Raw genomic sequence first — 27,819 nt, forward strand, 5'->3', positions numbered from 1 at the left:
GTCTATCAGCCTTTGCTTTTGGCTCAGCCTGATTAACACACTGTAGACACCTCGTTGGTCACTTTGGCCTTTTGGCGATGTTTTTAATAGCTATATTGTACCGGTACTATCGCCCTCGCAGCCGCTGTCGATGATTATTTGCTTATGAATTACAAGATAAGAGCCTATTAATATTGTGTATTGCACCATTGCACAAGTGTGCCCATTCACCCAGCATGCCAGGGGTTCAGCCCATTTCTCTCACACCAAGTGCATAAGTGTATAGCCATAACCATATAAGGCCATGCACGTATTTATGTAGACAAAAAGATCCGTCTGTCTGGAGGAGTCTTTTATTTTTTTGACATTATCGCTCTCCTCCATATAGGACTCACAGGAGGGGATCCGTGAAGCCAGACATGGTCTCCGCAGAACATATCCCCGACAACCAGATACAGACCGATCTTTCGGTCAAGTATTTATGATGCACTGCATTGTAATTTATTACCTATTATAATACTATTTGTGACCGTGCACCACAAAACAAACAAAAAGTCGCACCCCTTGATTTTACGTGAGGACTAAAAACATGTGAAATGGGTCAACTAAGTCAATCTTAAGTTTTTCATATTTTCTGAAATAGTTATCTTTCTTCTACATTATTCTTAAGTTTGGGATCATAATACGAATGGGAAAGTGTGTTTTCACCAGTTTTTCTACCACTCCTTTTTGGGGGAGAGTATAGAAATAATGAGCTGGTATGTATATACTATTAGAGTCCCCTTTTCATTTCTTGAAATCCTTTGTACACTCTTCACTTTCAAGCCTAATAACTTTTGAAAGGATAAGGCTACTGCCTTGTAAGTTGGCATTTGATCATGGATAGAATGTGTCGATAGAACATGCTCAATTTCAGATTAATCTGATAATCCCTTCATTGTTGTTGCTCTGGTGGTTGACATCCTGTGTTTTGTTCCTTTCATCGCACAGTTAGAGCGGCTTGGTGAAAGATTAAGCACTTGAATAGACCGGGCTGGCCAGAAAATACACAAAAACGGCCAATGATGGTTGGGTGACAGTCTGTTTATAGAATCTCTACAATTGCAGCAATATTCTGTGCAGCGGAAAATTTTTTATATTTGTGTTGAATAATGATAATCAAAAAGATATTTGTACAAATTTTAATAGGTATTAGGCGTAAATATTAATGAATGCATGATACTGCCAAAAAAAATTAAAGTAACAACAACAACAACAAACCCTGTACTGTACTACGTACTTAGAGCCTAGGCTCTTTTCTCAGTTCACACTTTTCCAGAGTGCATGCTTTCTTTCCAGTATTTAGGTAGGTTAGGGGTCTCCATTTGAATTGAATTATACATCATTTTAAAGCTTAGAGTCTGCTCTTTCAGAATCTGCCCTTTAACTAAAAATCCATGTCTGGCTACTTTTTGTTGGTTTTGTGATGCAAGGTCACATTTGTAGATTGTACTGCACAGCATTGACCGATACTAGTAAATTGGTCTTTAAATTTATCTAGTCGTTGTGCTTGTGGATATGTTCCACAAAGACTGCATCTAGCTTCACAGAATTCCCTCAGAGGAGAGCCGATAAAGTAAAAAAATGACGGATTTTTCTGTCTGTGCACTGCACTGCTGAAATGATTCCACGGGTGAGCGATCCACACACACACACGTAGGTAATTTACAAATACGCGCACGGCACACGTACCTGACGTACCCGTGCACCCGTGGGTATTATTATTAATATTAGTCGAACTACTGTATTACAGAAACCACAGCACGGTGTACTATGCATGGGTCTATTGGCCTCAGTCCCGCCTGATGCTGCGCCAGCCGCCAGTCTGCCGATAAAGTCACACACACGCCACACATAGCCACAGTATTTTGACATTCTACCTGCAAAGAAATTTATATACTCACATCACCACCCTCGATTTGACCACTCATCATGAGCAGAAAGACAGTTGGAGTTGTCGTCATGATGAAAATGTCATGGAAGCCGGGACCTAAACAAGTAAAATCGCGAGAGTTTGCATTCCCGCAAAATATTTTCCATTACAGACAGGTACAAGATTCTTTGCGTACATGAGGCCGTGAAGCCATTGTTGGACTCAGTTGGAAGAGAGTTAGAAACGAGCACAGTCTTGGCATATGTTTACGGAAGTGCAACCGGCACAGACTCTAATTCAATACCGTGGGAACTCCGGGTCTGCGATGTGACACTTTTTACGCGTGCTACATGTACGTGAAAGTAGTTGAGCAAGCCAGAAACATGTCTCCTATTTCACCAGCAAGGTTCTTGCTCATCTTCTGTCTCAGCAGTGCAAAGCACTTATCAGTTTCAAAACAGGTATGAAGATAAACTAAGGCATCTCACTCAAGCAATAGGATGTTATCGTATGTCCAATCCATAATTGTGGTTAAACGTTACTGAGAGTATATGCAGCAAGCAGCTGCGAGAGCTGCATAGACGTAAAAATCTAAAAATAAAAAATAACTTTAGATGATCTATTTTGTGGATCCAAAGTTTTGAATTGCTGTTTATGTGCAGGGTAACTTACAGATCGTGGTTGCACGGTTGTTGCATGGTTGTCGCATAGAAGGAATTCATTGTCATTGAGAGAGTATAGAAAGACTATTTATAAGCATGACTGTGCATTGGATTTGATAAATAAATTTGCATTCTGAAGTTTATTATACATTTGACCGAAAGATCGGTCTAGTATCTGGTCGTCGGGGGTATGTTCCACGGAGACTACATCTGGCTTCACAGATTCCCTCCTATACGTAGGACAACTGTAAATGCCAAAAAATAAAAAACTCCTCCGGACAGACAGATTTTTTTGTCTAGTTGTAAATGTACTTGTACTTTCAAAATCCAAAAAGGGCACCCAAACAATTATGAAGCATCATCAATATTTGCATCCGTATTAAAATGTATTGTTTTATTTTAATCACACCTTCTGGTATCCTCACATAAGCTAGCATCATATTTGGATTTCTCGGTCTCATGGTCTATCCTAAATTGAATTGTATGCTTTGATTTGCTTGGTTTTCAGGGATGTTTCATGACCAATTTATAAATTTATGACAAGTTTGGTGTTTGCACTATTTCTCTTTCTCTTGTTGTGTTAAATTATTTGTTATTGTCTGTATCGGTGTGTGTTACATGATATATTTATATATTTTGTATTACTTTCTCATAGATGCCAAGCTCCCCAAATTGTATGAGTGAGATATTCATGACTCCGCGTCTCGGCGTGCGCGCATGTGCATGAGCGAGGGGAGGGTGTGGGAGGGTGGTGTTCCCCTCCCACGGTAGGGAGCTTTTTCCAGTTTAAGCTCTTGATGGTGCAAGCTGGTGCATACTTAGGTGACTATTTTTTACTTGTTTTGAAAGACAAAAGGGAAATGTGCCTTCCATTGCAACTCTCACTTTAATCCTTTAAACTATGCTCCCGATGCGTGAGAAAAGTGGGTGTCATGCATGAGATCACGAGACGGACCCTAAATGCTTGAGTCTCACGCAGAATGCATGAGACTTGGTAGCTCTGCTTTCTATGTTTGATGTTTATTTATCACTCATAGGCCTCTTTAGGCTGGCCGTCCATGTGATGGGTGTGATTTGTAATAAAGAAATAAACTAAACTAACTCCAGTGTCTTCAAGAATAATTGATCCTCACAATGAATTTAAAAGGTGCAAGCAATAATCATGACCTCCCTGCACAGCAATATGCTATAATCAGCAACTTCAAATTGATTACTTTTCCTGAAACACAATTTCATTAGTTAATGTATTTCCAGCAATTCTCATTTCTAAAGTGAGACATTTGCAGTTGCTATGGCACCATACATCAACCAATCAGATATGGGTATTTGTGACACTACCATATCCATGGTAACTGCAAATCACTGCAAACTCTGGTATGAAATAGGCACTCTCATAAGCTAAGAAGAAGCAGAAGAAGAAGAAAAAAGTTCATAAGAAAAGGAGGAAATAGAAGAGCAGAAGGCACAGGGGAGCTGACAGAAGAAGAAAAAGGGGAACAACAAAAGAAGAAAAGAAGCGTGTAATCTCAGCAAGTTAGGAGGTACTTGCCTAGTACTGCCTTGTTTAAAGTGAACCCACTCATTTGTGTACATGTTTAACTGTTGTCTGCATATACACAAGTGTGCAGACAGTAGTGATGCTTGGCAAAATGCTATCATTTCAAAATCTTACAAAGAGGCATCACAATAGGTAGGTCTGATCTCACCAGGTATTGTTCTTCAATATACCATCCGCCTAACATTGTTATTGCATTTTTGAAAGGAAATATGAGAAGCAAATTCAAATACTTGAGTTTCGCTTAAATCTATGTATAATCACTTCGGGTATAATCATGTTTAACAATTTTATTGATAAGTTAGCTGATGACGAATAACATCAGAAGGAAATAACACAGATGCATGGGACTATACCATTAGAATAAGATTACTATTTCAGTTTGTCAAGAGTTGCCTTTATAGTTCTGCTTTGTTTGTCTTGAGTAATATGCAAATTTTCTCCCACATTTATTATTTGATATAAGAAAGTTGAAACATTAACATACATACATTTTAGAGTCATTCTCAGCATCTAAATATCTTTAATGTGAAATATGGCAAAGTCCTATCCCTCTATCTTAATAAGGACGAGGGAAGAAAAAAAAATAAATGTGTTATGCTGCTATGTCCAGAAGTACAAATGGCCCCATTTTTCAAAAACAGACTACTTGTAGACAATGGCTCTTTTCATTTCTTCCTGTAGCCTCCTGACCTTAGCCCTGCTTAAATACATTTGTATGTGTTCTCTGTCTCTCCTCTTTCCAGTTATTTGCAGATGTCACCAGCAATAAACTGACGAGGGAGCATGATGGTAGCCAGGGATTATGGTCCTATCATGGGTATGATAGAGTTTATCATCTACTGTAAAACGAAGAATTTTCGCGTGCATTTTATTTTCGCGAATTTCGCGAGCGCCAAGATTTGCAAAATTAAAATGCATGCGAAAGTTTTTGTCACACAAAATGCTGTACAAATCAACATAGGACATGCCCCACATATTCTATTTACACCAAAAACATCACCTCTTCGATACATAAGACTTGAATAAGGAAAATTTCTCTATTGTATTTCAATCATGGATTTTTTTGTTGTTGACATAACACTCCGATGCCTCTGTCAATATTAGTATGAAACCTTTGCTTGTAATTTGATATCATTGAAAAGTGGATGCGACATTTTGTCCAAACCTCTCAATTCTTAGCAGGTCATAGGGTAGGGATTGTAAAAGCAATCAGATAGAATGCACAAACACACACACACACTCTCTCTCTCTCTCTCTCTCTCTCTCACTCACACACACACACACACACACACACACACACACACACACACACACACAAGCTCACATAAACATACACACACACATAATGTTCTCCTGACATCAGAGACTTAAAGATTAGTCCCAGGTCAGCATGATGAATCCAAACTCTCCTTTTGTCTTCCAATTTGTATTGTTTGTCTCCGACAGCGTTGCCGTGGAGAGCCATGCTCGACAGACAGATTTCATCTACAATAGTGACCTCTTGACCTCCGCTGGATCACGACACAGGGACATTGCATCAACTGTTTACCCTACCATGGGTCTCACTTCAGATCAGGATCCTGTGTTCCAGGTATGGGAGAGACTCTGGAGATCATTCATCTGGGCCTAGATAGATAGATAGATAGATAGATAGATAGATAGATAGATAGATAGATAGATAGATAGATAGATAGATAGATAGATAGATAGATAGATAGATAGATAGATAGATAGATAGATAGATGGCTAGATGGATAGATAGGTAGATGGATAGATGGATATAGATGGATAGATAATCAAGATAGATAGACAGATAGATAGATAGACAGATAGATATTAGATAGATGGATAGATAGATAAATAAATTGATAGATCATGTACAGATCTGGATGGATGGATAGATAGGTAGGTAGGTAGGTGGATAGATAGATAGATAGATAGATAGATAGATAGATGGATAGATAGATAAGATAGATAGATACTGGTACAGGATATAGAGATAGGAGGATGAGTAGATTACAATTGGAATGAAAGATAGATGAACATATAATTGTAAATAGATAAATAGATAGATAGATAGATAGATAGATAGATAGATAGATAGATAGATAGAGATAGATACTGATATATAGAGGTAGAAATAGGAGGATGAATAGATCACAGTTGGAATGACAGATGAATAGAAAAATAGGTAAATATATAGATTGTAGAGAGAGAAAGAGCACTATCAACCCTAACTGCTCTGTTCACTGATATAGGAAGGCATTCTATTAAAAGTGTTTTCTTTCCCAATTGGCACAAATGTCTGGAAACTAATATCAGTGAAAAGAGATTACCTAATCCCTCTTATCCTGTTGGACTGGAATGAGGCAGGGCCTATATGCAGCTACACCTGAATGGGCTTGCTAACTTACAAGCAGGTTAAGTGTTGAAGGGATTACTGAATGCTCATGAAAAAGTTTGCCGAGTTAAGCCAAGGGCTTGGGCACGTAAAGGTTTAAACATGAAATAACAAGAGATGAGCTATCAGCAGAAATCCATGCAGCTACTACTTCAATATCTATCTACATTTCACAACTCTTTGCCATTTTACCTTAGGCCACTTCGAATATCGAATGGTGAATTAAATGTCATCTCACCGCTGTTGTGTTTTCCACAGAAATAGACTCCTGATGCATTCTTTATGATTTTTTCGCTTGTTTCATTGAAAGAAGTACAAAATGTCCCCGATATTCATGTAGTCCAATTGAGTGTAGCTGGCTCATTTTTTCCGGATGGTATTATATATATATCTCTATATATTGCGCGCTTATGTTGTCTTCCTGTTTGACCAACCCCTGATGTACACAAAATTTTGTATATCATACCAGAAAAAAGTGCTACTGGATAAGGGATATATCTCTATGATAACAAGGAAGTGAAAATAAGCAGGAACAATCACAAGGAAACATTTCTCATGGGTTTGTGGTCAAAGTTTAATACCAGGCTTTAATTAAAGTTTATGGAGCTGGAACTCCTTTTCCACCTGTCTTCTGCTGTTGGCATCCAGCATCTAGGCATTCTGTTTTCAAAAGGTAATTCATCATCCACTCAAAAACGTACCTTGATCTCTCTGAACCACAGCTGGGAAACCAGTTATCCTCATACATTTGGAGGGCACTCGGTCATTATTCGCCCAGTCAGTTTTCAAACAACTTGTGACCGAATATGAATGTGTTTTGATATATGGGATATTCTGTCCAGGGTTGGTTACTCCAAGCAAGGTGTGAAAGATGGACATTCAAAGCTTCTGACTCTGTCGTAGTTTGTGTTTGTTTTTTTCTGTGTTGGAAGGGTAAATAATATCATTTTAAGTAAATACAATGAGGTTGTTTTTTTTTTTCAAATGAAACCTAGCTTCATATTCAAGTTGACTGCTTAACTAAAATATAGCTAGAATAAATCAAACAAACAAATTGTTGTAATCATGTCCAAATTGTAAACAATGTAAGACTTTGAGGGAATTCTAGACCCTCGATGTTGATATAGAACAGTTATATTGCTCACAATCAGGTAATATGCAATTTAGATGAGACTGTGATGACATCATCTCAAAAGTCTTTCATTGATCTGCAAATACGCATTAGCAATTTCTTCCCCCTCTAAGGAAATCCGATAGAATGAATATGGTATCCAGTGCAATTACAGTGTAGGTCTTGTGAAGTTGTGATAACATTTTTGCAGTGATGACTCATTTGATAAGGAGAGATCTAATTGCTGAATTTTTTATTATTGCTTTACAAGCAATTGCTTGTGATAATCTCGACCTCTGCATTAATCAAAATTGTATTCATCTTTATCTAACTATGTTTTGTATTAGATATATTATGTATGTACACTGTACTCATTGTTTGTTTATCATTTTGATTACTTTGTCATTCATATTTTGCAGGTAATGTTGTTGCAATTTATTATGAAATAATTGCAGAAAAGTGTCGACAAACAGCCGACAGACAAAGCAGAATCTATGCCACATGTGTATAACTTTTTATTTTTCATGGCAGAGGTACCTCATTCTTCAGGCCAGAGTTGTTGGAATAGATGGCTTTCTCGTGGAATGGGTGAGTACGTGATGGAAACTGGGGCACAGGGGTTCAGGTATCATTCATTTCCATGGGAAGACACATGTAAATCCTTCAGTGTCAGCCACTTGTGTTTTGATCGCCATATATGTACTGGGCTAAATCCCAGGCCAGTCGCAAGGATCACTAAGTGCTAAGAAAATTTATGATAAGTGTCACAGGTTGTTTTGACCATTTTGATTAAGTGAGGGATATCAATTTCTTTCAGGAGCAAGGAAAATTAGGTCAATTTAGTTTTGCTTTCATTTTATAGTTTATGGGTATGATGTTTTCCACTCCATGGCCCTTCAGAAGTAAGTGCCAAGATGCAACACACTATATGATATCAAATAGCACTTCAAGGACACATGTGGAAGGAATTATCAGTAGCAAGGCATTGCCGTAAAATTACCAAGGAAAGAGTTTAAATGGATATACAAGATTTTGTAGTTTTTATCAAAAGAAAAAAAAAAGAAAAACATGTGATCAATAATTAAAAGCTACATGGTCTGGTGCAGAAGACCACATCAAATTCTTTGGTAGTGAGACATCGGTGTAAAGATAAGTGTTGAATAATGTGGGGAAATAGGCCTACTTTCTTAACAGAGACAATGATAGAGGTCTCAGAAGAACTGTTTATATTACCAGCTGTTACTTTATTCACAATAAACAGTATTTTGAGAAGAGAAATCACTAACTGCTTATATCAAGTCTTCTGCCAACAAGCATCTTTATTAATTGTGTTAGAAATGAAACATACATGTATTCTTCATTCCTTTCTATCTAACAAATTTCTGTATTTCATGTTCCACTCCATCTCTCCGTCTCTCAATCTCTACCTTTTTTGTCCCTGCTTTCACTTCCTCTGCTTGTCTAAGATTTACACTGTACCTGCTTAATAGATTCAACTGTCAATCAACTCATCATAATTCCTCAGCATTTTTCAATCTAGTATGAATCCATGTGAAAGGATCTCTCATACTTGCTCATATACTTTCCACATGGCAACTTCAATATCAAAGATATCTTTACACCAATCCATTTAGTTTTATCATGTCTTCTCCCCTTGTCTCGCTCTCTCACTAACACACACACACACTTCCTAGCTCTCTTGCTCTTACTTACTTTATTGACCGATTCGGGTTCATTGAGGGCAGCAGACAATTTGTGGCACTGGGCGCAGCCATTAGCTCATTTTGCGGTGTCCCAGCCGACCCCCCCTCCTCTCCCCCACCCCCGGGGCAACATGTTTACCGCGCACTTGTAACAAAGGTTCGCGCACTAAGCAAGCATTCACGCACTCAGTACGAGACGCCTATTGGCTAAAGCAACCATGCATCAGTTTTTCATTCCGTGCGCATGCTAATGTAGGGAGGGGGTGGGGGGGGGGGGGGGTCGGCTGAGACTCCGCGTAATGGCGCTGCCCATGCCAAAAATACACATAGCACGTCACAGAATCAGTCAATACTTACATACCTCGTTGTCTTCACTATTTTTTGAAAGGGTTTCATGAACCATTCCAGCGATGATGCCCTGCGTAGCTTCTTGGACCTTACTCAAGACATTCCTTCATTCAGGATAGCTGTCAACTGGTGAGTCCAGAATACATGGCCTGTTCACCAGCCAGCCACGGTCATGCTGGCAAAACTTTGTGAAGTTTATTTTTTTCTCAAGTTTTGCCAGTGCGACTGCAAACTTCCCGAAACTTCTTGCAAAACTTCTCGTGAAACTTCCCACTCTAGCTAAAGGGAAATTTCCCAAACCCCTGCAAATCTTCATGAAGTCTGTGCAGTCTGAAGGCTCGCAACTGAAAAGAGCCATAATTTGATGATGTGGTAGAAGTTACATTTCAGTTTAGTAGGCAGAGTATTATGCATTGAAATGGTAATAATGGGGTGTATTTTCTGTAAGGTTTGCATTTCTGCTCCATGCGTTTCTCTCTGACTGTGATTTGTCATTTCCTGCAAGGAAAATATAATTTCCCATCAGAGCAATACTAGCAGAATTACTGCTGCTATATATGATGGCCATGACCTTTCTGCTGTGATAAGTTAAACACTTGTTAGAAGCAATGAGATCACATTTCCGTACAATCCCCCCCCCCCAAAAAAAGGAGAAAATATTGCATATGTGGCATACCCTCATCAGAAAGTGAAGAGATAAACATTTTTCTATGATGGAAACCACTTCTTACCTCATGTAAAAATTTGTTTGAAACAGGTGTGATCATTGGCTGACTACAGAACTTAAAAATCAGTCATATGAACAGGTGAGTGACACTTACATATTTATGCAATATACGTCTCTTTTGTGGTTGAAGATAATGGCTATGAAATAGTGATATCTTAATCATGCATGGCTGCTTGGTGGAGATCTGCTCTCTCGCAGTGCTTCTTTAGTTTGCTATATATGTTTACATAGTTTGTAAGTTTCTAATGTACACATGTACCATAAGTGAGTGGACTGCATTATACAAGTTTGCTTTTTAGCAACCCCTCAATTTTAATTTCCAGTCTTAACTGAAACAAGATGCATTTCATTATGATACTACATAATATGTTTCGTGGATTTAATACTACAGTACTATTTTGATGTTTGCTGACATATGTTTATATCATGTATTTGAGAAATGACTACAATAGAATTAAGGAAATGAATGTATGAATGAATGTTCAAACTGGTTGTCATTTTCTTTATAAAAAGAGATATCACCACTGATCTGATTTAAAACAGAATCTTTGAAGTTGTAATTCAATACTGTACTAAACTGAATAGAATATAGCAGGAATAGTAAAAATATTTGTTTCTTTGCAGCAAAAGAAAAAGAAAATAAAATGAATTCATGTGTTCTTTAATGTAATTGTAAATGATAACACAGGAGCAAAAGAGACATATAAGTGCACTGAATAAATTCCCATGTAGCACATATTACTGTGCGAGGCACACAGGTGCTGCAAGTTGGCACTGAAATCTGATGACACATTTGTCCCATGCTGCATTACATGAAGATTCATAAAGGCAATTCAGGGATTTAAATCAAGCAGTGTGCCAGCAGATTGTGTATCATTTCATCTTTTTCAAAGAAAACTTCTTACCAATCCATAACTCCTTTCTGAGTGAAACCCCCCCCCCCCAAAAAAAAAAAAAAAAATGCAAACTTTATCTTTTATTTCAATATTCTAATGGAGATATCATGTGCCGAAAATGCCTAAGGTATCAGTTTACTCGAGATCAAAAATGTTGTCTCTCCATTTGCAATATATTCACTCCTCAGTGTGCTATTCATTCCTATAGGTAATCACAGCCTTTCATGCCAATCTGCAATATCTCATGGACACCCTCTATAGCTCACAGCAAGGTCTACGTCACGAAAACAGCCCAGTGATATTTCTTTTTGGTGGGGGACTAACATCACAGCAACTGAGAGGTGATTATTTCAGACTTTGATCATTTTGTAGTGCTGCACACACCCACATATGCACCCTCATGTAAATGTACAGGGGACTCCTGTGGCAGTTTTCTTTCATTGTATCGGAATTTCATTATAACTGAAGAGTTCTTTATACGAAGGTGTGTAAATATATAAATGATAATTTGGGGATGTAAATTTATTGTAAGGAGAATGTTATTATAATGGGAGTACACTGTATAAATGTATGTCTGTATGAAAAGTCTAGACATTAACAATGGCCCAATGGCCCGCAGCCACTAAAAATTGGTGTCAGGCCACCAAATATATCCTATCTTGTGGTGGCCTGATCAGCCAACTAAGATTTGAAATGGATTGTTACTTTAGCCTTTATTTTGAGCCACTACAGTGTACTTATGTTTAACGGGCCATCAAAGCTTCAGATATAAAGATTGTAATGGCCCAAACGAGCCACCTGACAAAAAAAGTTAGTGTTGAGTCCTGATCTGTACTGTATGAATGTAAATTACAGACCAAATCCCCAGCCTGTTGGCAACCCATATAGATGTATGTTTGATATGTATTTATGTAATATGTATAACGGTGTGTATTAATAAATATGTGATGTCTGTCTGTCTGATAGTTATTTGAGCATGTAATCATTGATTGATTGATTGACTGACTGACTGACTGATTGATTGATTGATTGAATGATTGATGGATTGATTGATTGATTGATTGATTGATTGATTGATTGATTTTTGATTGATTGATTGATTTTTGATTGATTGATTGATTGATTGATTGATTGATTGATTGATTGATTGATTGATTGATTGATTGATTGATTGATTTGCGTGACCTCTAGTTGTTATTTCTCTCTCCCTTGTCACAAGAAAAAAGAACTTGCTAAGCCTCTAATCTTAAGCACTCCCTTCCTCGTGATCTCTCACCCTTGATCCACATCTCACCCCAAGACATCCAGGCACTTCCACTTCACCTGCCTCCGGGGGCCAAGTCGCCCTTCTGGATAGGGAGCTTCCTCAATTTTGCTGCCACCCCGGAGCTGTGGGCGGAGTGGGGGAGCCTGCTGAATGGCACGTTCGGCTGGGCACCCCTCGTCGAGAAGCTGACATCGGCAAACATGACGGAATGGGATTACTATGGCGACACAGATGATGCTGTTCAGTATCAGGTAGCAGAAATGAGATTATATGCATCTCTCAAGATATCACAACCAAAAGCATTTAGAGCATTGAAATAGTTGTCTACCAAAGGTTTCTGATTTAGCCCTGATGCAGGTTGAAGTCTTTGATATTTTCATTAGATTGTCTTCTGAATCTGTAAGCTGATGTGGATGAGCAGATAAGACAGCAAACTTCTAAGAATGCACGAGGTCTGTGGTTGGAGTCCCAGCCCAGCAGTATAAGTGCCCTTTAGCAGGACACTTTATCCTCATTCTCAAGTCTTTAGGAAGAGATTATAAGCCTTCAGTTCCATGTGTAGGAGAGTCATACCCTATCCACATAAAACAAGTTACATCACTTCTTGTGAAGTGTAGGAAGAAATCTTTTTGAAGTGAGCAACATACAAAAAGTGGCTTACTTATTCAAAGGGTGAGGCCAATTGGTTACAGTTCCTCAAGTTTACTTTGCACTACCCTAACAGACAAGGTGATATCAGTTTTATTAAGTTATCACCCCATCATTGCTGCTGTTTAACATAGAATTCCTGTCATCAGTTTCATGGTCATCATTGCCACTACCACCACCATCTCCACTGCAATCATCGTTTTCATTATCTTAATCATCGTTTTCATCATCAACATCAACATCATCATTAAAATCATCATCACCATCACCATCACCATCACCATCACCATCACCATCACCATCATCATCACCATCACCATCACCATCACCATCACCATCACCATCACCATCACCATCACCATCACCATCACCATCACCACCATCATCACCATCATCATCATCATCATCAACAACATCTTTATCAACATTACCATTACCATCAGCTTCATCATCATCACCATCACCATCATCATAATCATCACCATCATCATCAGCATCAGCAGCATCATCAGCATCTCCATCATCACATTCATTGGTTACTATCCTTTAAGTTGACTTTGCCCTATGTTGATGATGATGATGTTCATCAACATCATCATCAACTGCAGCAACACCATTACCATCAGCTTCATCATCATTATCATCATCATCATCATCATCATCATCATCATCATCATCATCATCATCATCATCACCATTGTGCCCATCATCCTTGCAAGGTACTATCTCAAAATTAGCGCTCTGGACACTAGCTTGTACTTTCATATTGCAACTTCATCAGGCAAATGTCTCCAGGTTCGGGAGGGGCTGCGTTTCTGCTGGCGAGTGTGTCCTGTGGTGTGGCTCTGTCTCACCGGGCTTTGACAACAGGGGATGTGCCGCGTGGGGGAGAAAGCTGCGCTTCATTCCCCGGCATGACTTCCAGAACCCAGAGAGGTAGGAACAGGACTTACTTTTCTGAGATTGCAGAAAGATGTAGGTGGATACAAAGATAGATATCAAGTAGATGACTAAATATATAGATAGACATATAGATCGATATTAATAGTTAAACAGATAGATGGTTGAATAGATTGATAAATAGAATCATAAAGATAGGTAGAGACAGAGATAGATAAATAGATGCCTAGATAAGTAGATAAAATCACATAGACATATTAGATAGATAAATGAATGAATATATAGATGGTTGAATAGATATGGATAAACAAACAGAGAGAGACAGAAAGAGAATCAGAAAGATAGGGAGAGACATGCAAGAGATAGAGAAATAATTAGATTGGTAGATAGATAGACATACAGATAGATGAATAGATAAATAGATAGACAGTTGAATAGATTAATAGATGACAAACAAACAGAGAAAAAAAAGAGAACCAGAAAGAGGTAGATACAGAGATAGGTAAATAGGTGACTAATAAAAGCAGGTAGATAGACATGTAGATATATAAATAGAGGAATAGATAGATAGATAGATAGATGGATGGATGGATGGATGGATGGATGGATGGATGGATGGATGGATGGATGGATGGATGGATGGATAGATAGATAGAGATAGATAGATAGATAGATAGATAGATAGATAGATAGATAGATAGATAGATAGATAGATAGGTAGATAGAGATAGATAAATAGATAGGTAGATAGATAGGGAGTAACAAGCATAGAGAGAGAAAGAAAAAGTGTGGTAGTCAAAATGTAATTCAACCAGTTCCATTTCCATCCTCTTCTGCTCCCCTGCAGAAAGATACAGACAAGTGGTGGCGACTACAGAGCTGCCAAATGTTTGGATCTGCCAGGGACTTCTTGAAAATTCAGTGTCTTTTCATGTCCTAGAAACATTTCTCCCTGATTTGGCAATTTCCTACTCTTTATGGAATATATGTAACACACAGGCATCTTCCTGATTGCTGTTTGGAACTCAATGATTTTGATTTGGTGGCAGTCCTGCAACTTAGTGTCAAAGGCACTAGAATTAGATCAAGGAATGTGATTAAAAGAAAAAAAAATTGGGCACCAAGGTGAGATATCAAAACAGAAAAAAAAAGAGGTGTTGTGAAAGGTAACATGGACAAAGACTGTATTTTGCAGCTGTGATATGTAATGGAATTATTGCAAATATAGAAATTTTCACATTCATGAAATATTTGCGAATTTCACTAGTAACAAAGATTTGCAGAATTAAAATGCACGCAAAACTGTCTACACTCTGCATGAATGATAGTGGCAATTTGCGAAAAATTTCATGCCTTGAATATTTCTGGTTTTACAGTTAAATTAAGTTGGGTCAGAACTGAAATGTTAACAGCAGGGATGAGGGTCTCCAGGGGTTGTGGAATGTGTCTAGTTTTTTATTCTTAGCAGATTTTTTTTTTTTTTTTTTTTTTTTTGGGGGGGGGGGGGGGGGGGGGAGGGCTGGGAGGGGGCAGTGCTTGCAGTTGGATCAAGGGGCAATCTTCTCGTTCCATGGGGATAATCCAAGAGGGAAACCCTCAGAAGTCACAGGTTTTCTTGAGTTATCATATTAATTTTCAATTTCTTCTTTAAAAAAAAAAACAAGCAAAAAAGCTATGCTGGTTGCACCTTGCCAGTATGCCCCCCCCCCCCACCCAACCCCATTTGCAGAGTGTGCTTGTGTGTCCTATTTGTATGACCTCTCAGAAATTTGAGCTGTTTGTTTTTGACAATAATTACCTGTCTTTACCATCGAGGGGCGTGCAGGTAGGTTCAATAGATCATTTAGTTTAATAGTTCAGGTCACCAGCACTGGTATCAGGATATTATCAACAGGTGCAGTGTCAACAAATACTGCAAATATTCGAGCATCGCATAGAAAAATGAAACCATTTCTGCACCCAGCAGAAAAAAGAAATGTAGATTGCTGGCATTGAAAAAAAAAAAAAAAGAAGAAAGAAGTTGATCTATTGTGCGTGTCATGTGTAGTTCACATGACATGCATTGATTTTCCGTGTTTTGTGTAAGAGTGGACAGTCGATATACTAATAAAAATATATACCCACTAAAAGTAGAAGCCTGCCATAGGAGGTTCATGTAGTATTCATGGGTCGTATCATGTGAAACGTATTGAAGTTTTAAAAGTGTTTGTTTCCAACTCATAAACCAATATGAGAGCATGCACTCAATCTAACCCCCGTTATTTAAACAGGTCAACGTATGATGCACAGTGGGAGTTCCATATCAACGCTGCCTCCTCGGCCGAGTACATCATCGTGCCAACTATGAACGACTTCCCAGGTAAGGCGAAAACAATCAAATTTTACCAGGTCAGTATCAGCGCTGTGATGGCTGCGACTCGTTAGAGATGTGCAAGTGAAGCAATCTCTGTACCTTCCTGGCCTGAAGTGAATGTTCCAAATATCTGTCCATTTTTGTGTGCTTGTTTTTCCTGTGAGTCACCTCCTCCCTCCTCCCCCCCCCCCCCCCCCCCCCCCGAGCCATTTTATGATGTGGAATATATAAAATAGTCGATACAAATAATGAAAGTTTCATTTCCTGTTAGCATACATGTTGATATCTGACACTATTACCTCTTAATTACAGACATACATCTCATAATTGTTTATGTTTTTGTTAAGGTTGAATTCTTTTTTTCATGGTAAATTGAAGACCATTCTATCAGCGTTTGTTTTTAGCTCACCTGAGCCGAAGGCTCAAGTGAGCTATTGCGATCGCTCTTCGTCCGGCGTGCGTCGTGAACTTTTTACATTTTCATCTTCTTCTTGAGAACCCCTTGACCGATTTTCACCAAATTTGGCAGGTAGCATCCCTAGGGGGATAGGATTTCAATTTGTTCAAGTGGGCACCATACCCCACCTGGGAGGCCCCTAGAGGGGCCCCAAACCCCCCAAAATTAAGGAATCTTAAAAAATCTTCTTCTCTAGAACCAGAAGTGATAGAGCTAAGTTAATACTATGAATTAGTACATTGATGACTGTAGTTTCAAGTTTGTTCATGGCGGAATCAGGGGTGTCCCCTTTGGGACCCAGGGGAGGGGGGTTGGGAGGGGTCCTAATGGGGCCCAAATTGTACATTTTCATCTTTTTCTTGAAAATGCCATTATAAATTTTCACCAAAGTTGGCAGGTAGCATCCCTAGGGGGAAAGAATCTCATTCCCATCAAATGGGAACCATGCCCCACCTGGGGGCCCCAGGGGACCTAAATTTGGACCAAAATTGTAAATTTTCATCTTTTTTTTGAAAACCCTATCACTAATTTTCACCAAACTTGGTAGGTAGCATCCCTAGGGGGATAGAATCTCAAATCCATCAAATGGGCACCATGCCCCACCTGGGGGGCCACAGGGGTCCCCCCCCCCCTCCTGTAAGGAATCTTTACAGATTTTCTCTAGAACCAGAAATGATTGAGCTAAGTTAATACAATGAGTCAGTATATTGATGACTGTTGTTTCAAGTTTGTTCATGGGAGAATCAGGGGTGCCCTCCCCCCCCCCCCCACCCACCCCCCTTGGGACCCAAGGAAGCGGGATGGGATGGGGGGGTCCAAATGCGGGCCTAAATTTTCATCTTCTTGCTGAAAACAACACAATGGATTTTCACCAAACTTTTCATGTAGCATTCCCATAGGGATAAGATGTCAAATGAATGTTTGAGTGGGTACCATACTTTCCTTGGGGGCCCCAGGGGGTCCAAACCTCCTATTGTAATGAATATTCAATAATATTTTTCTCTAGTTCTAATCAAAAGTGATAGGACTTTAAGTTTTTTTTTCCCAAGCTGCATAATCCAACATTCTATAAAGTACAGTGTACTTGGCAGGTATTTTTACCAGTGTGATGGAACATGTAAATGGACACCATGCCCCCATTCTCAAAGCTACCCCCACCGTAAGTTTCCAATGTTCTCAGGTAAGAGTCTGCAAGAATGCATGGAAGGTGAACTTGCGTACTCAGGTGAGCGCGTGACCTCTGGGTCTCTTGTTGCGTCCTGGAATACATTCTTGTCAGAATCCAATTGCTGCATATAAATCACATTTTTTTTAAAAATCAAAGTCTTGCCATCTGTTTACGTGACAAACACTAGGTACAATTGTACATTTACCTCGCAAGAGAAAGGAAGGGAAAAAATCTTTGAATTTGCTTTTACATTTCATTTAATATTTGTGTTTCTCCAACAGAAGCCACCCCTATACTCCCCATCATGGAATCTTCCTTGCAAAGCCTTTACAGTACTAGCAAATATGCCAGCATATGGAAGGGTCAGTCCATTGACACCAGGTGGGTGGGACTGCCCGGCGAGTGGTACCACCTCTACAAGGCGATGCAGTTCTACAATAGAACAGCTGGAATAAATGGTGAGAATAGTGCATTGTTTTGTTGCTGTTGTTGTGGTGCTATCGTGCTTCTATCCCTCCCCAAAATAGCCTTATGTGTGTATGTGTGTCTATGTATGTATATGCATTTGTATGTGTATGCTTGTAGGGTTTTGTTGTTGTTGTTGTTGTTGTTGTTGTTGTTGTTGTTGTTGTTGTTGTTGTTGTTGTTGTTGTTGTTGTTATTGTTTTGTCTTGTCTCCTCAGGTTCCAGCTTTTGAGTCATTCTAGACATCAATCATTAAAAGAAACTGAAACACAGATATAGAGATGGATTGAGTGAAAGCAGCAACATTTTAGTAGAACACATCAGTGAAAGCTTGAGGAAATTAATCAGACAATAAATTCAAAAGTTCTGAATTTTTGAAGTTCCATGGGTGTTATTCCTGGATAAGGAGACTAGTATACTACAGTTCATGATGTCATTCTGGCCAACATTTTCTAGAAAATATAAAGAAAATTCAATGTATTTTCACTTTCAAGTGTAATGAAAGAGCACTTGACTTACCTCTTTCAGAAAGCAGGGGTGATAATGTTACCATTAGCATATGTCAGTAACAAGTTGATGAAATTTGTATTTTTCATGATAAAATGAAATTTTGTGGAATTCTCCTGATATTTTCTGTATGTTGTTGTCCATAATGATGTCATGAATTGTAGTAGTGTCCTTATCCAGCAATAATGCCACAGAAATTGTACAACTTAACAACTTTTGAATAGATTTCCCCATTTTTTTCTCAAATTTTCAATGATGTTTTCCATCAATATTGTGGCATTCACTCAAATATTTAATGCGTATATACAGCATATTTGGATAAACTTGTCCTTTAAAGCTCAGATATATTATGACAGTTTGCAGTAGTTGCAATTAAAGTGATATCAAAGACCAATCATCTTCCTGGTGTTTTATTACATCAACATAGGGAGACTCATCATGTTTCTTCCTTTCTCAAACATACCACATGATTATATATTCTTGCTTTTGAGCAGTGCAAATATTGATAATATCTCATTGACATTGTTGAGAGAAGGAATGAGAGAACTTCATATTGTAGAGCACTGAAAACAATGATGTGCTTGTGGTGATACTGCCCCGTACATTCTGCGTATGTGGTGTGTGTCATCACAATGTTTACCAAGTGCATGTCTTGTCTATATAATGCTGACAAAATGTTTGTTTTGCAGGGGCCGTGTTATCAGTAGTGTCATGTTTGATTAGGTGTACAGTAACATTTTAACAACAAACATTTTAAGGAGGTAAATTTGAAGCCAATGTAACTCATCCTAGATAACTTTCGAAAGTTAGAAATGTATTTGTATTTGATGTTTTCTTTCTTTCTTTCTTTCTTTTTCGCAGAGGGATTGTGAGTAAATATGTCACTAAATGTGTTATCTTTGGTCAACATTTATTATGGCTTCCACATGCATTTAAAATTCCTCGTGAAAAATGTTATTTTCTGACATAACTTACAACTAGCGTCATATCTCTAATATGTAGGAAATGGTGTTGTTTTCTGTTGTGTATATGACTATACAGGTGTGTGTGTATGTGTGTGTGTGTGGATGTTTTTTTAATGTCAATCATTCAACATGGATCACAGACATGCCCCTTGCTAATTGTACTTATGTTCTCTATGCTTCATCATTTTGCAGTCAGTGCGTTGGAAGAGATTTTAGAGCATGCTGGCAGAGCAATTGGCCGAGGATCAACACAAACAGCAAGTTACCTCCTCATGAGTGCAAAGTGAGAGTTGAAGTTCAATTGTTACGAATATTCCTTATTATTATTTATGTAGGATGTCTTTATATAGCGACACATTTAAAATGTATATTCTTGTCTGATCGATTTTCACTGTGCAATACGAGAACGTATTTAATGAAACGCATAGGCAAACATATTCATTCCCCATAGGCTACTGTTGTTAGTGGCCTTGCAATAATTAATACGCCCATTTTTGTCTCGTCTGTTTCATTAGCGCTTGCTGAGTGCACAAACACTCACTACTGTATTAAGTGTGCAAACTCTTCGTGTTAAAATTCAGAAGTATGCAAACATCTTGCTAGTTGCTACATACACAGTTGCGTACAATGCATGTAGCAATTAGCTAGTGCACATGCAGTCGCTACTTTTTCAGTGCAAAGTCAACTTCCAAAGACTTGTAGAAGTATGGTGCTTTTGCACATTACAGTTTATGCCTTCTCTAGAGATAATGGTTATAGATGATAAGAATTATATTGGATGCGTGGCTTTAATTCATGTATTACAGAGCAATATCACTCTCGTCAGGGCCAATGTTCCCATTCATTGCCATTTGATATACTGTAAGTGTAGTACAGTGTACAATCAGAGCTACCAAGTCTCACGCATTGTGAGTGAGATGAGACTCAAGCATTTAGGGTCTGTCTCACGATCTCACGCATGACACCAATTTTTCTCACGCATTGGCAAGATTGGGAGCATAACTTAAAGGATTAAAGTAAGAGTTGCAATTGAAGGCATATTTCCCTTTTGTCTTTCAGAATAAGTAAAAATAGTCACTTAAGTATGCACCAGCTTGGACCATTAAGAGCTAAAAATCAAAAAAGCTCCCAACCGTGGGAGGGCGGACAAGCCCCTCCCACACCCTCCCCTCGCTCAGTCGCTTCACTCCCTTGTTCACGCGCATGCGCGCACGCCGAGATGCCGAGTCATGAAAATCTCACTCATAAAAATTTTTTGAACTTGGCATCTATGTACAATGAATGTGAAGAATTTATATTCATCGCTTTTTTTTGTCACTTGCAGGAATAGGTTGTATGATATAAGAAAATATATATAAATTAATAACATTTCGGATACAGGATGAGAATGTGTGTGCTCTTTGTGTTCTAAAGATGACAGGATAGTCTGACAAATCCTAGACTTTTCACAGAGGCGTGTTAATTGTCATTACTTTTTCATAGTCTTTTACAGCAGTACTTTGTACATGCACATTTATTATTATTCTATTTTTGTCTTCCGTTGATACTATCCAGAAAACTGTTGGATGATAATGTCCAACCATCTGTAAGACAAGAGAATCTGACGTTGACAGTGCCCGGACCTGCCATGGCATTTTCGGTACCGCCTTCGCTCCTAAATGGGTCATATGTGATCAACAAGACTGCTAAACTCTTCCTACGGATGTCCGAAAACACTGCTGCACCTCTTCGAAAATGCAATTTCAAGGTACATTATCATGTAGGTAGACCCTATCATGCACATTGTACATGCATGCATGCACTACACACACCAATACTGGACCCATGATCACAACATGGAAACAGCTATTCGCCAAACACAAATCTTGTAAATCTTGCATCATATATTTTTCTAAAGATTTCAGTATCATTAGTGGTGACTAAAAATCACTTATTTTGCATGCACCTACATTGTATGAAGTGTTGTTAGTTTGTATTTCAAGATATTTCATTGCAGTGTGGATTTTCATGTATCAAAGATGCCTAATAAAACCCATGAAATAATTCTCATCTGTGATCATGTTCAGAAGCTTGAAACTTAACCTGTTTAGGACGAGTCCCAAGTATACTTTAGGCAAGTGTCTATGGAAATGCATGTTACAGCAAAATCAGCCCATCCTCAACGGATTAAGAGTGAAAACATTGTTTGCTGGTAGAGAACTATTTGTTCCATGGATCAGCAACAGTGACTATCGTGTCTCGTGCATTTTAGGGTTACCATTGTGTTGGAAGCACCCCATTCTCCCAACAATGGAATTGATTGAAGGATGAATGTTTACATGTGATACGTCAGTGCACATTTTGCCACGTGCGATGACAGTTGCTTGCACGGTGCTTGTTTTTTGTGCAGGTATTAACTCCATGTGTGCCAAATAAAGCATTTTTCTCTGTGTCGCAATATACTTACACATGCATTAGAGAAGATTTTTTTTTTTCTTTGTCTTGAACATGTTGCTGTTCTGCATACGCATTTGTAACAGACATCAAAATTAGCATAAATGGGGATTTAATCACCCAAAATGTTGGGCTTTAAATATGACTCGTTCCACTATTTGTCATTGATTGTAGCATGCGCACTTGAACTAGAATGAAGTCTACGCAAACGTAGCGTCCAATCTATGAAGAAGTCAGTGGCGTCTAAAGAGTTAACGCTCACGCTCAGTAGTGTCTCATGTCATCGTTGGCAGCAGCGCCCACGCACATGTGAATGTGCCATGTGACAGATTATCACAATGAGGAGTTAAACAGGCGCATAAAGATTTATTACACATGCACACCACCACATGACAAGCAGTGATATGCAATAAATCAATCAATTAAGTACTACCAAGCAGGGGAGGGAGGGGAGATGTTGATGGTACAGTATTGCATTACAGATCCAACAAAGTGATTTTGTATGGGGAATGATGGAAGATTTGCATCAATTCGTATAATGTAGTGATTTATACCTTATACCAATATACCAAAATATTGGTGCACCCACTGAGGTAAAATGATCTTTTAGTATGATCGTGATGTGACCGACCCTCTCTCTGATAGAGGAGCTGTAGTAGCTCACTGGATAAGACCACAAACTGTCAATCACTATGTCCCTGGTTTAAAGGGATAATATAGTATTGGTCAAGATGAGGATTGGACTTTTGACTTTTTGTGAGATATTAAACAAGAAACTGTGGACTTTTGAAATAGTATACACGTTGTAGCATACCATTCTCGATGGATTAAGTTTATTTGATGAAATTCGGTTTTGGAATGGCCGAGACATCGAAAAACAAATCAAAAGAAAGCAATTGTAATCAAATGTGGGTCCCAACTTTTATTAGGTTTGCTCTTTTTTGGATATCTCAGCCATTCAAAGCCGATTTTCATCAGATAAACTTTGAATTCCTCTTAGAATTACATGCTCTTTCATATTTCATGGGACATTTCTCATTATCTCAACCAAAACTATGCTATTAACTATACCTTTAAGCCCTCAGTACTGTGTTATCCAGTACTAGTTTTGATTTGATTTGATTTATTCTCTGTATGGCATTTTCTTTATAAGTACATCAATTCTCTGCAATTTGATTAAGATTGTACAAATATAGCATTACACAAAAGTATCACTATTTTCAACAACTTTTTGTCATATGTATATATGTATACATGTGCATCATAATATCTGGACATCATATCTGTTCATTTATATACATCATACATTTTTGTACATCTGCAATATAATCACATACATTACATCTTAATTTGCATACAGAACGACTGCCAAAAACAAGCACAAAGCTTGATCAACTATTTGGCAGGCATTAATGAATAACAGTAAAACAATAAAAGAAAACAAAGGGCTGTAACATGATGCTCCTGGTTTGCCTGCAAGCACTCCTGGCTTTGAATAGCAACCATGTTCAGAGACTCCAACCCCAAGCACCTTCTGATCTGGAGATTCTCCCGCCTGAAACCCCTCGCACACGGGAGACTCCAACTTCATGTGCGCGAAGCGCGAAGTTCCTTATGGCCGGGGTCCAGCTCTAGGGTTCTAGATGTTATCTCATGCTATTTAAGGCTTACTTTTCAATATACAATGACACTAAGTTAGAAATCATTTCAAGCGGGAGAAATTAAATCTCAAGCGGCAGAAAAGGAGATTTTGCAAAAATGGGCTTTCGGCGGGAGATCTCCCATCGAAAGTGGGAGAGTTGGAGTCCTGCATGTTAGAAAAATTGACTTGTCTTACCAGGTATATTAGGCAGTTTAACATGAAGAGACTTATGTGAAGAAAAGGCTTCTTCACACAGCAAGGTCTGTAAGATGTTGTATGCACTCATATAGCATTTCAAAGGAATGAAACCAAAATATACTGGTGCGTTGACTGAATGCAGCAATATTAGTGGAACACATCAGTGAAGTTTGACAGCAGTCCCACGATCCATTGAAAAATTATGAATCATCAAAGTTTAGGTGCAGTCATCATTGGATGGGAAGATTGTAACAGTATGTGATGTCATGTGTGGACAACAATATGAAAAAAGAATAAAGAGAATTCCACAAAATTTGGTATTTTATGAAAAGTACACATTCCCTTGACATGTCGTTTTAAGGGTAATATTATATCACCATGCTTTTTGTCCCCGCCGAACGAGTTCGAGCAGGGGACTATGAAACGGGCTCCGTACGTGTGTGTGTCCGTGTGTCCGTCTATCCGTCCGTCCGTCCGTCCGTCCGTGTGTCCGTGTGTGCGTCCGTGTGTGATCAAAATCTTCAATTTGCTACTTCTCTGTCATTTATGAGCCAATTTTGATTCTGTTTGCTTTATATGATAGCACTACATGGGAGCTTTGAAACTTCTACACAGAATTTCAGTCGTGACCTTTGACCTTGACCTTTGACCTTTATTGTACATTTTGCTACAAAATGCTACTCCTTCGCCATTTCTAACCCGATTTCGATTCCGTTTGCTTTATATGATGGCACTAGGTGAGGGCTTCAAAACTTGTACACAGAATTTTGACCTTTGACTTCTTTGACCTTTGACCTTGATTTTTGACCTGTATTGTACATTTTGCTACAAAATGCTACTCCTTCGCCATTTCTAACCCGATTTCAATTCTGTTTGCTTTATGTGATGGCACTAGGTGAGGGCTTCAAAACTTCTACACAGAATTTTGACCTTTGACTTCTTTGACCTTTGACCTTGATATTTGACCTGTATTGTACATTTTGCTACAAAATGCTACTCCTTCGCCATTTCTAACCCGATTTCGATTCCGTTTGCTTTATGTGATGGCATTAGGTGAGGGCTTCAAAACTTCTACATAGAATTTTGACCTTTGACTTCTTTGACCTTTGACCTTGATTTTTGACCTGTATTGTACATTTTGCTACAAAATGCTACTCCTTCGCCATTTCTAACCCGATTTCGATTCCGTTTGCTTTATGTGATGGCATTAGATGAGGGCTTCAAAACTTCTACACAGAATTTTGACCTTTGACTTCTTTGACCTTTGACCTACTTCCTACTTGCTACTTCCGGCGGGGACATATATTACGCACCGCGTAATTTCTACTTTTCCTTGTCTTTATATTGCGTTGTACATGCGTGACATCATGAACTGCAGTATAGTCTTCTCATACAGCCACAGCTGCATCAAATCTTGAAAAATCAATAGCTTTTCAAAGGATTGTCCAATTTTCCTCAAACTTCGTCGATGTGTTGTACCGATATTGATGCATTCCCTTAATCCACATACCGGTATATATTTGGGTCTCATTCCCCCTTTAACTCTTCCCTGATGCTTGTTTGCGTCAGCTACAGCAACAAGTGATACCAGCACAATCAAAGAGAAGGATCGCTGGTACATGAGACCATGCATGTTGCACGTTTTATGTCACGTCATATATGTTGCATGCAAACACATTAAAGATCACATTTCATCACAATCTCTTGCCTTTTATTGCAGGGTCTGCTTAGATTCCAGTTCCAGACTCTCGACCACGACCTCTCCTACCTGCGAGTGACTTCCAGTACTAGATACACCAGTGAAGGACGCCGACTGCTCAAATTCTTCGTATCAAAGGGGCTGGTGGAGGAGGCTAGCCATCAAGCGACCTCGGAGTATAGCGTAGAGGCAGACAGATCAGAAGTGTGCAAGATATATACAGGCAAAGATGAGAACAGTAAGTTCTCATTAGAGCAAATCATCAGTCCTCATAATGGACTTGGGAAAATCGATTTGAAAAGGAGTTCAGGTAAAATTCTGTGGTACATGTAATGCTACTGATGCAATTTTTTTCTCTCATTTTTGTTCTACTTTTCTTCAAGAATGTCACTGTGGTTGTGTACTTGAGTAACCTGGGCTCTGTTGCATAAAAAGATGCAATCCAACATAAGTCGGCAAATAAAAAATAAGTCAGGTATAAGCCAATCACAATTGAGCATTCACAGACTTACGTTTGATTTTCTGATTTCCGTTTGATTGCAACTTTTATGCAACAAGACCCAGGTGGATTACAAAAATCTATTGAATGGTTTCGCAGGGCAAGAGTAGTATGATTATTGATAAGTATTCAGAAACCAGGATCATGGAAATGATGTAATCCAGCTGTCTCTATGCTTTCAGTACAATGCCATTACTGAAACAAGCATCACTTTATAGACTCAACTGTTCGATTACCACTACCATGATCTATTCTTTTTGTAGTCATTTGGTATGTAGTGGCACAAGTGTTTTCTTCACTTCACCATTTGCATTTACTGTCTTGACACTGTCAGCCGTGACAGAGAAAACAAATGCTCTTTTAGTGTGCTGAATACTCTTGCTCTACCAGCAATAGTTCCTCCTGTGGAGATCGAGACCCTCTGCATGGCCTAGAGCGGTACATCTAGGTGATTGCATAATATGGTGTGCAGTATTATCAAACACATAACAGTTATTTTTCAAGTGTGAATGGGGATCCCAGACAAAAGAAAAATGTAGTGGCAGTTCAACTCGGTCACTGCAGTTGGTGACTGATTTGTGAGAAAGTCAATGGTATTTTGAGATGGTTGATGGATTTGAATTAGTGAAAGAGACACAAGAGACGTTGAACTGCAGGTTGTTCAGATATTGTGAGTCTCTATTGATTATTTTATAGAGGCAGTCTGGTACCACACAAAAGTAAAATATTATACAGGGAAACCTCTTTAAAGGACCTGAAAAAACCATGACAACTGTACCTTTTTATATCTGGTTTCTCATATTAGGGTACAAAAAAAAAAGAAGAGAAATATAAGGAGTTGGGACCTGCAGAATCACCTTGGTTTGTTGCATCAGACTTCTTTAGAGTGAGGTTCCTTTGCATTACAAAAGAAAATGCCTAGATTTTAAAGCGAGAATCTCGTGACATTTTCTTCATAAAATTCCCAATCTTGTGTTGGGTTTTTTTGTTTTGTTTTGTTTTGTTTTCAGGTGTGTGGCAAAATGCAACAGTACCTCTTTACAAACAGAACCAGGCTTGGGACCACTCTGCAACCCATGGATCCGATCTGGTCTTCGGCACCAATGGACATTTCCTGGTCAGGAACATTTCTCTCGAGTTCACAATGTATTCACTAAGGTAGAACCTTAGGGCGCAAAATAGTCATGTTCTCTAGTCAGGCATGTCAACATTCCCTTTCCAGTCCCCTCTGGGAAAAATGGTCACATACACCATTCTGTGTCAGAGAGCAAACTTGTCTAATTTTTTTAAACTTTTCTGTTCTGTTTTGTTTTAAAATAAA

The 27,819-nt window shown here is 38.6% G+C and overlaps 2 protein-coding genes across 2 annotated transcripts in view; one reads left to right on the top strand and one right to left on the bottom strand.

Annotated features, from left to right (window-relative positions):
• LOC139741087 (B9 domain-containing protein 1-like) overlaps positions 1-2,028 on the bottom strand; it is a 62,382-nt gene extending 60,354 nt beyond the window's left edge. The window contains exon 1 of the mRNA XM_071651676.1: positions 1,923-2,028. Coding sequence (XP_071507777.1) covers positions 1,923-1,982 — 60 coding nt within the window. The 5' untranslated portion in view covers positions 1,983-2,028. The remainder of the gene's footprint in view (positions 1-1,922) is intronic.
• A 238-nt stretch (positions 2,029-2,266) lies between these two features.
• Positions 2,267-27,660, top strand: LOC139741088 (uncharacterized). Its single transcript, XM_071651678.1, has 15 exons — positions 2,267-2,352; positions 4,855-4,928; positions 5,558-5,702; positions 8,155-8,211; positions 9,715-9,803; positions 10,432-10,480; positions 11,506-11,638; positions 12,598-12,815; positions 13,994-14,148; positions 16,383-16,471; positions 18,372-18,548; positions 20,220-20,310; positions 21,582-21,774; positions 26,021-26,237; positions 27,509-27,660. Exons 1-15 carry the CDS (start codon positions 2,275-2,277, stop codon positions 27,658-27,660), a joined length of 1,917 nt encoding a protein of 638 aa, XP_071507779.1. The 5' UTR covers positions 2,267-2,274.
• Positions 27,661-27,819: the final 159 nt, after the last annotated feature.

The sequence above is a fragment of the Diadema antillarum genome, unplaced genomic scaffold (assembly GCF_040938485.1).
Source record: "Diadema antillarum isolate AM-2024a unplaced genomic scaffold, OU_Dant_1.0 seq00000901_RagTag, whole genome shotgun sequence".
Lineage (NCBI taxonomy): Eukaryota > Metazoa > Echinodermata > Echinoidea > Diadematoida > Diadematidae > Diadema > Diadema antillarum.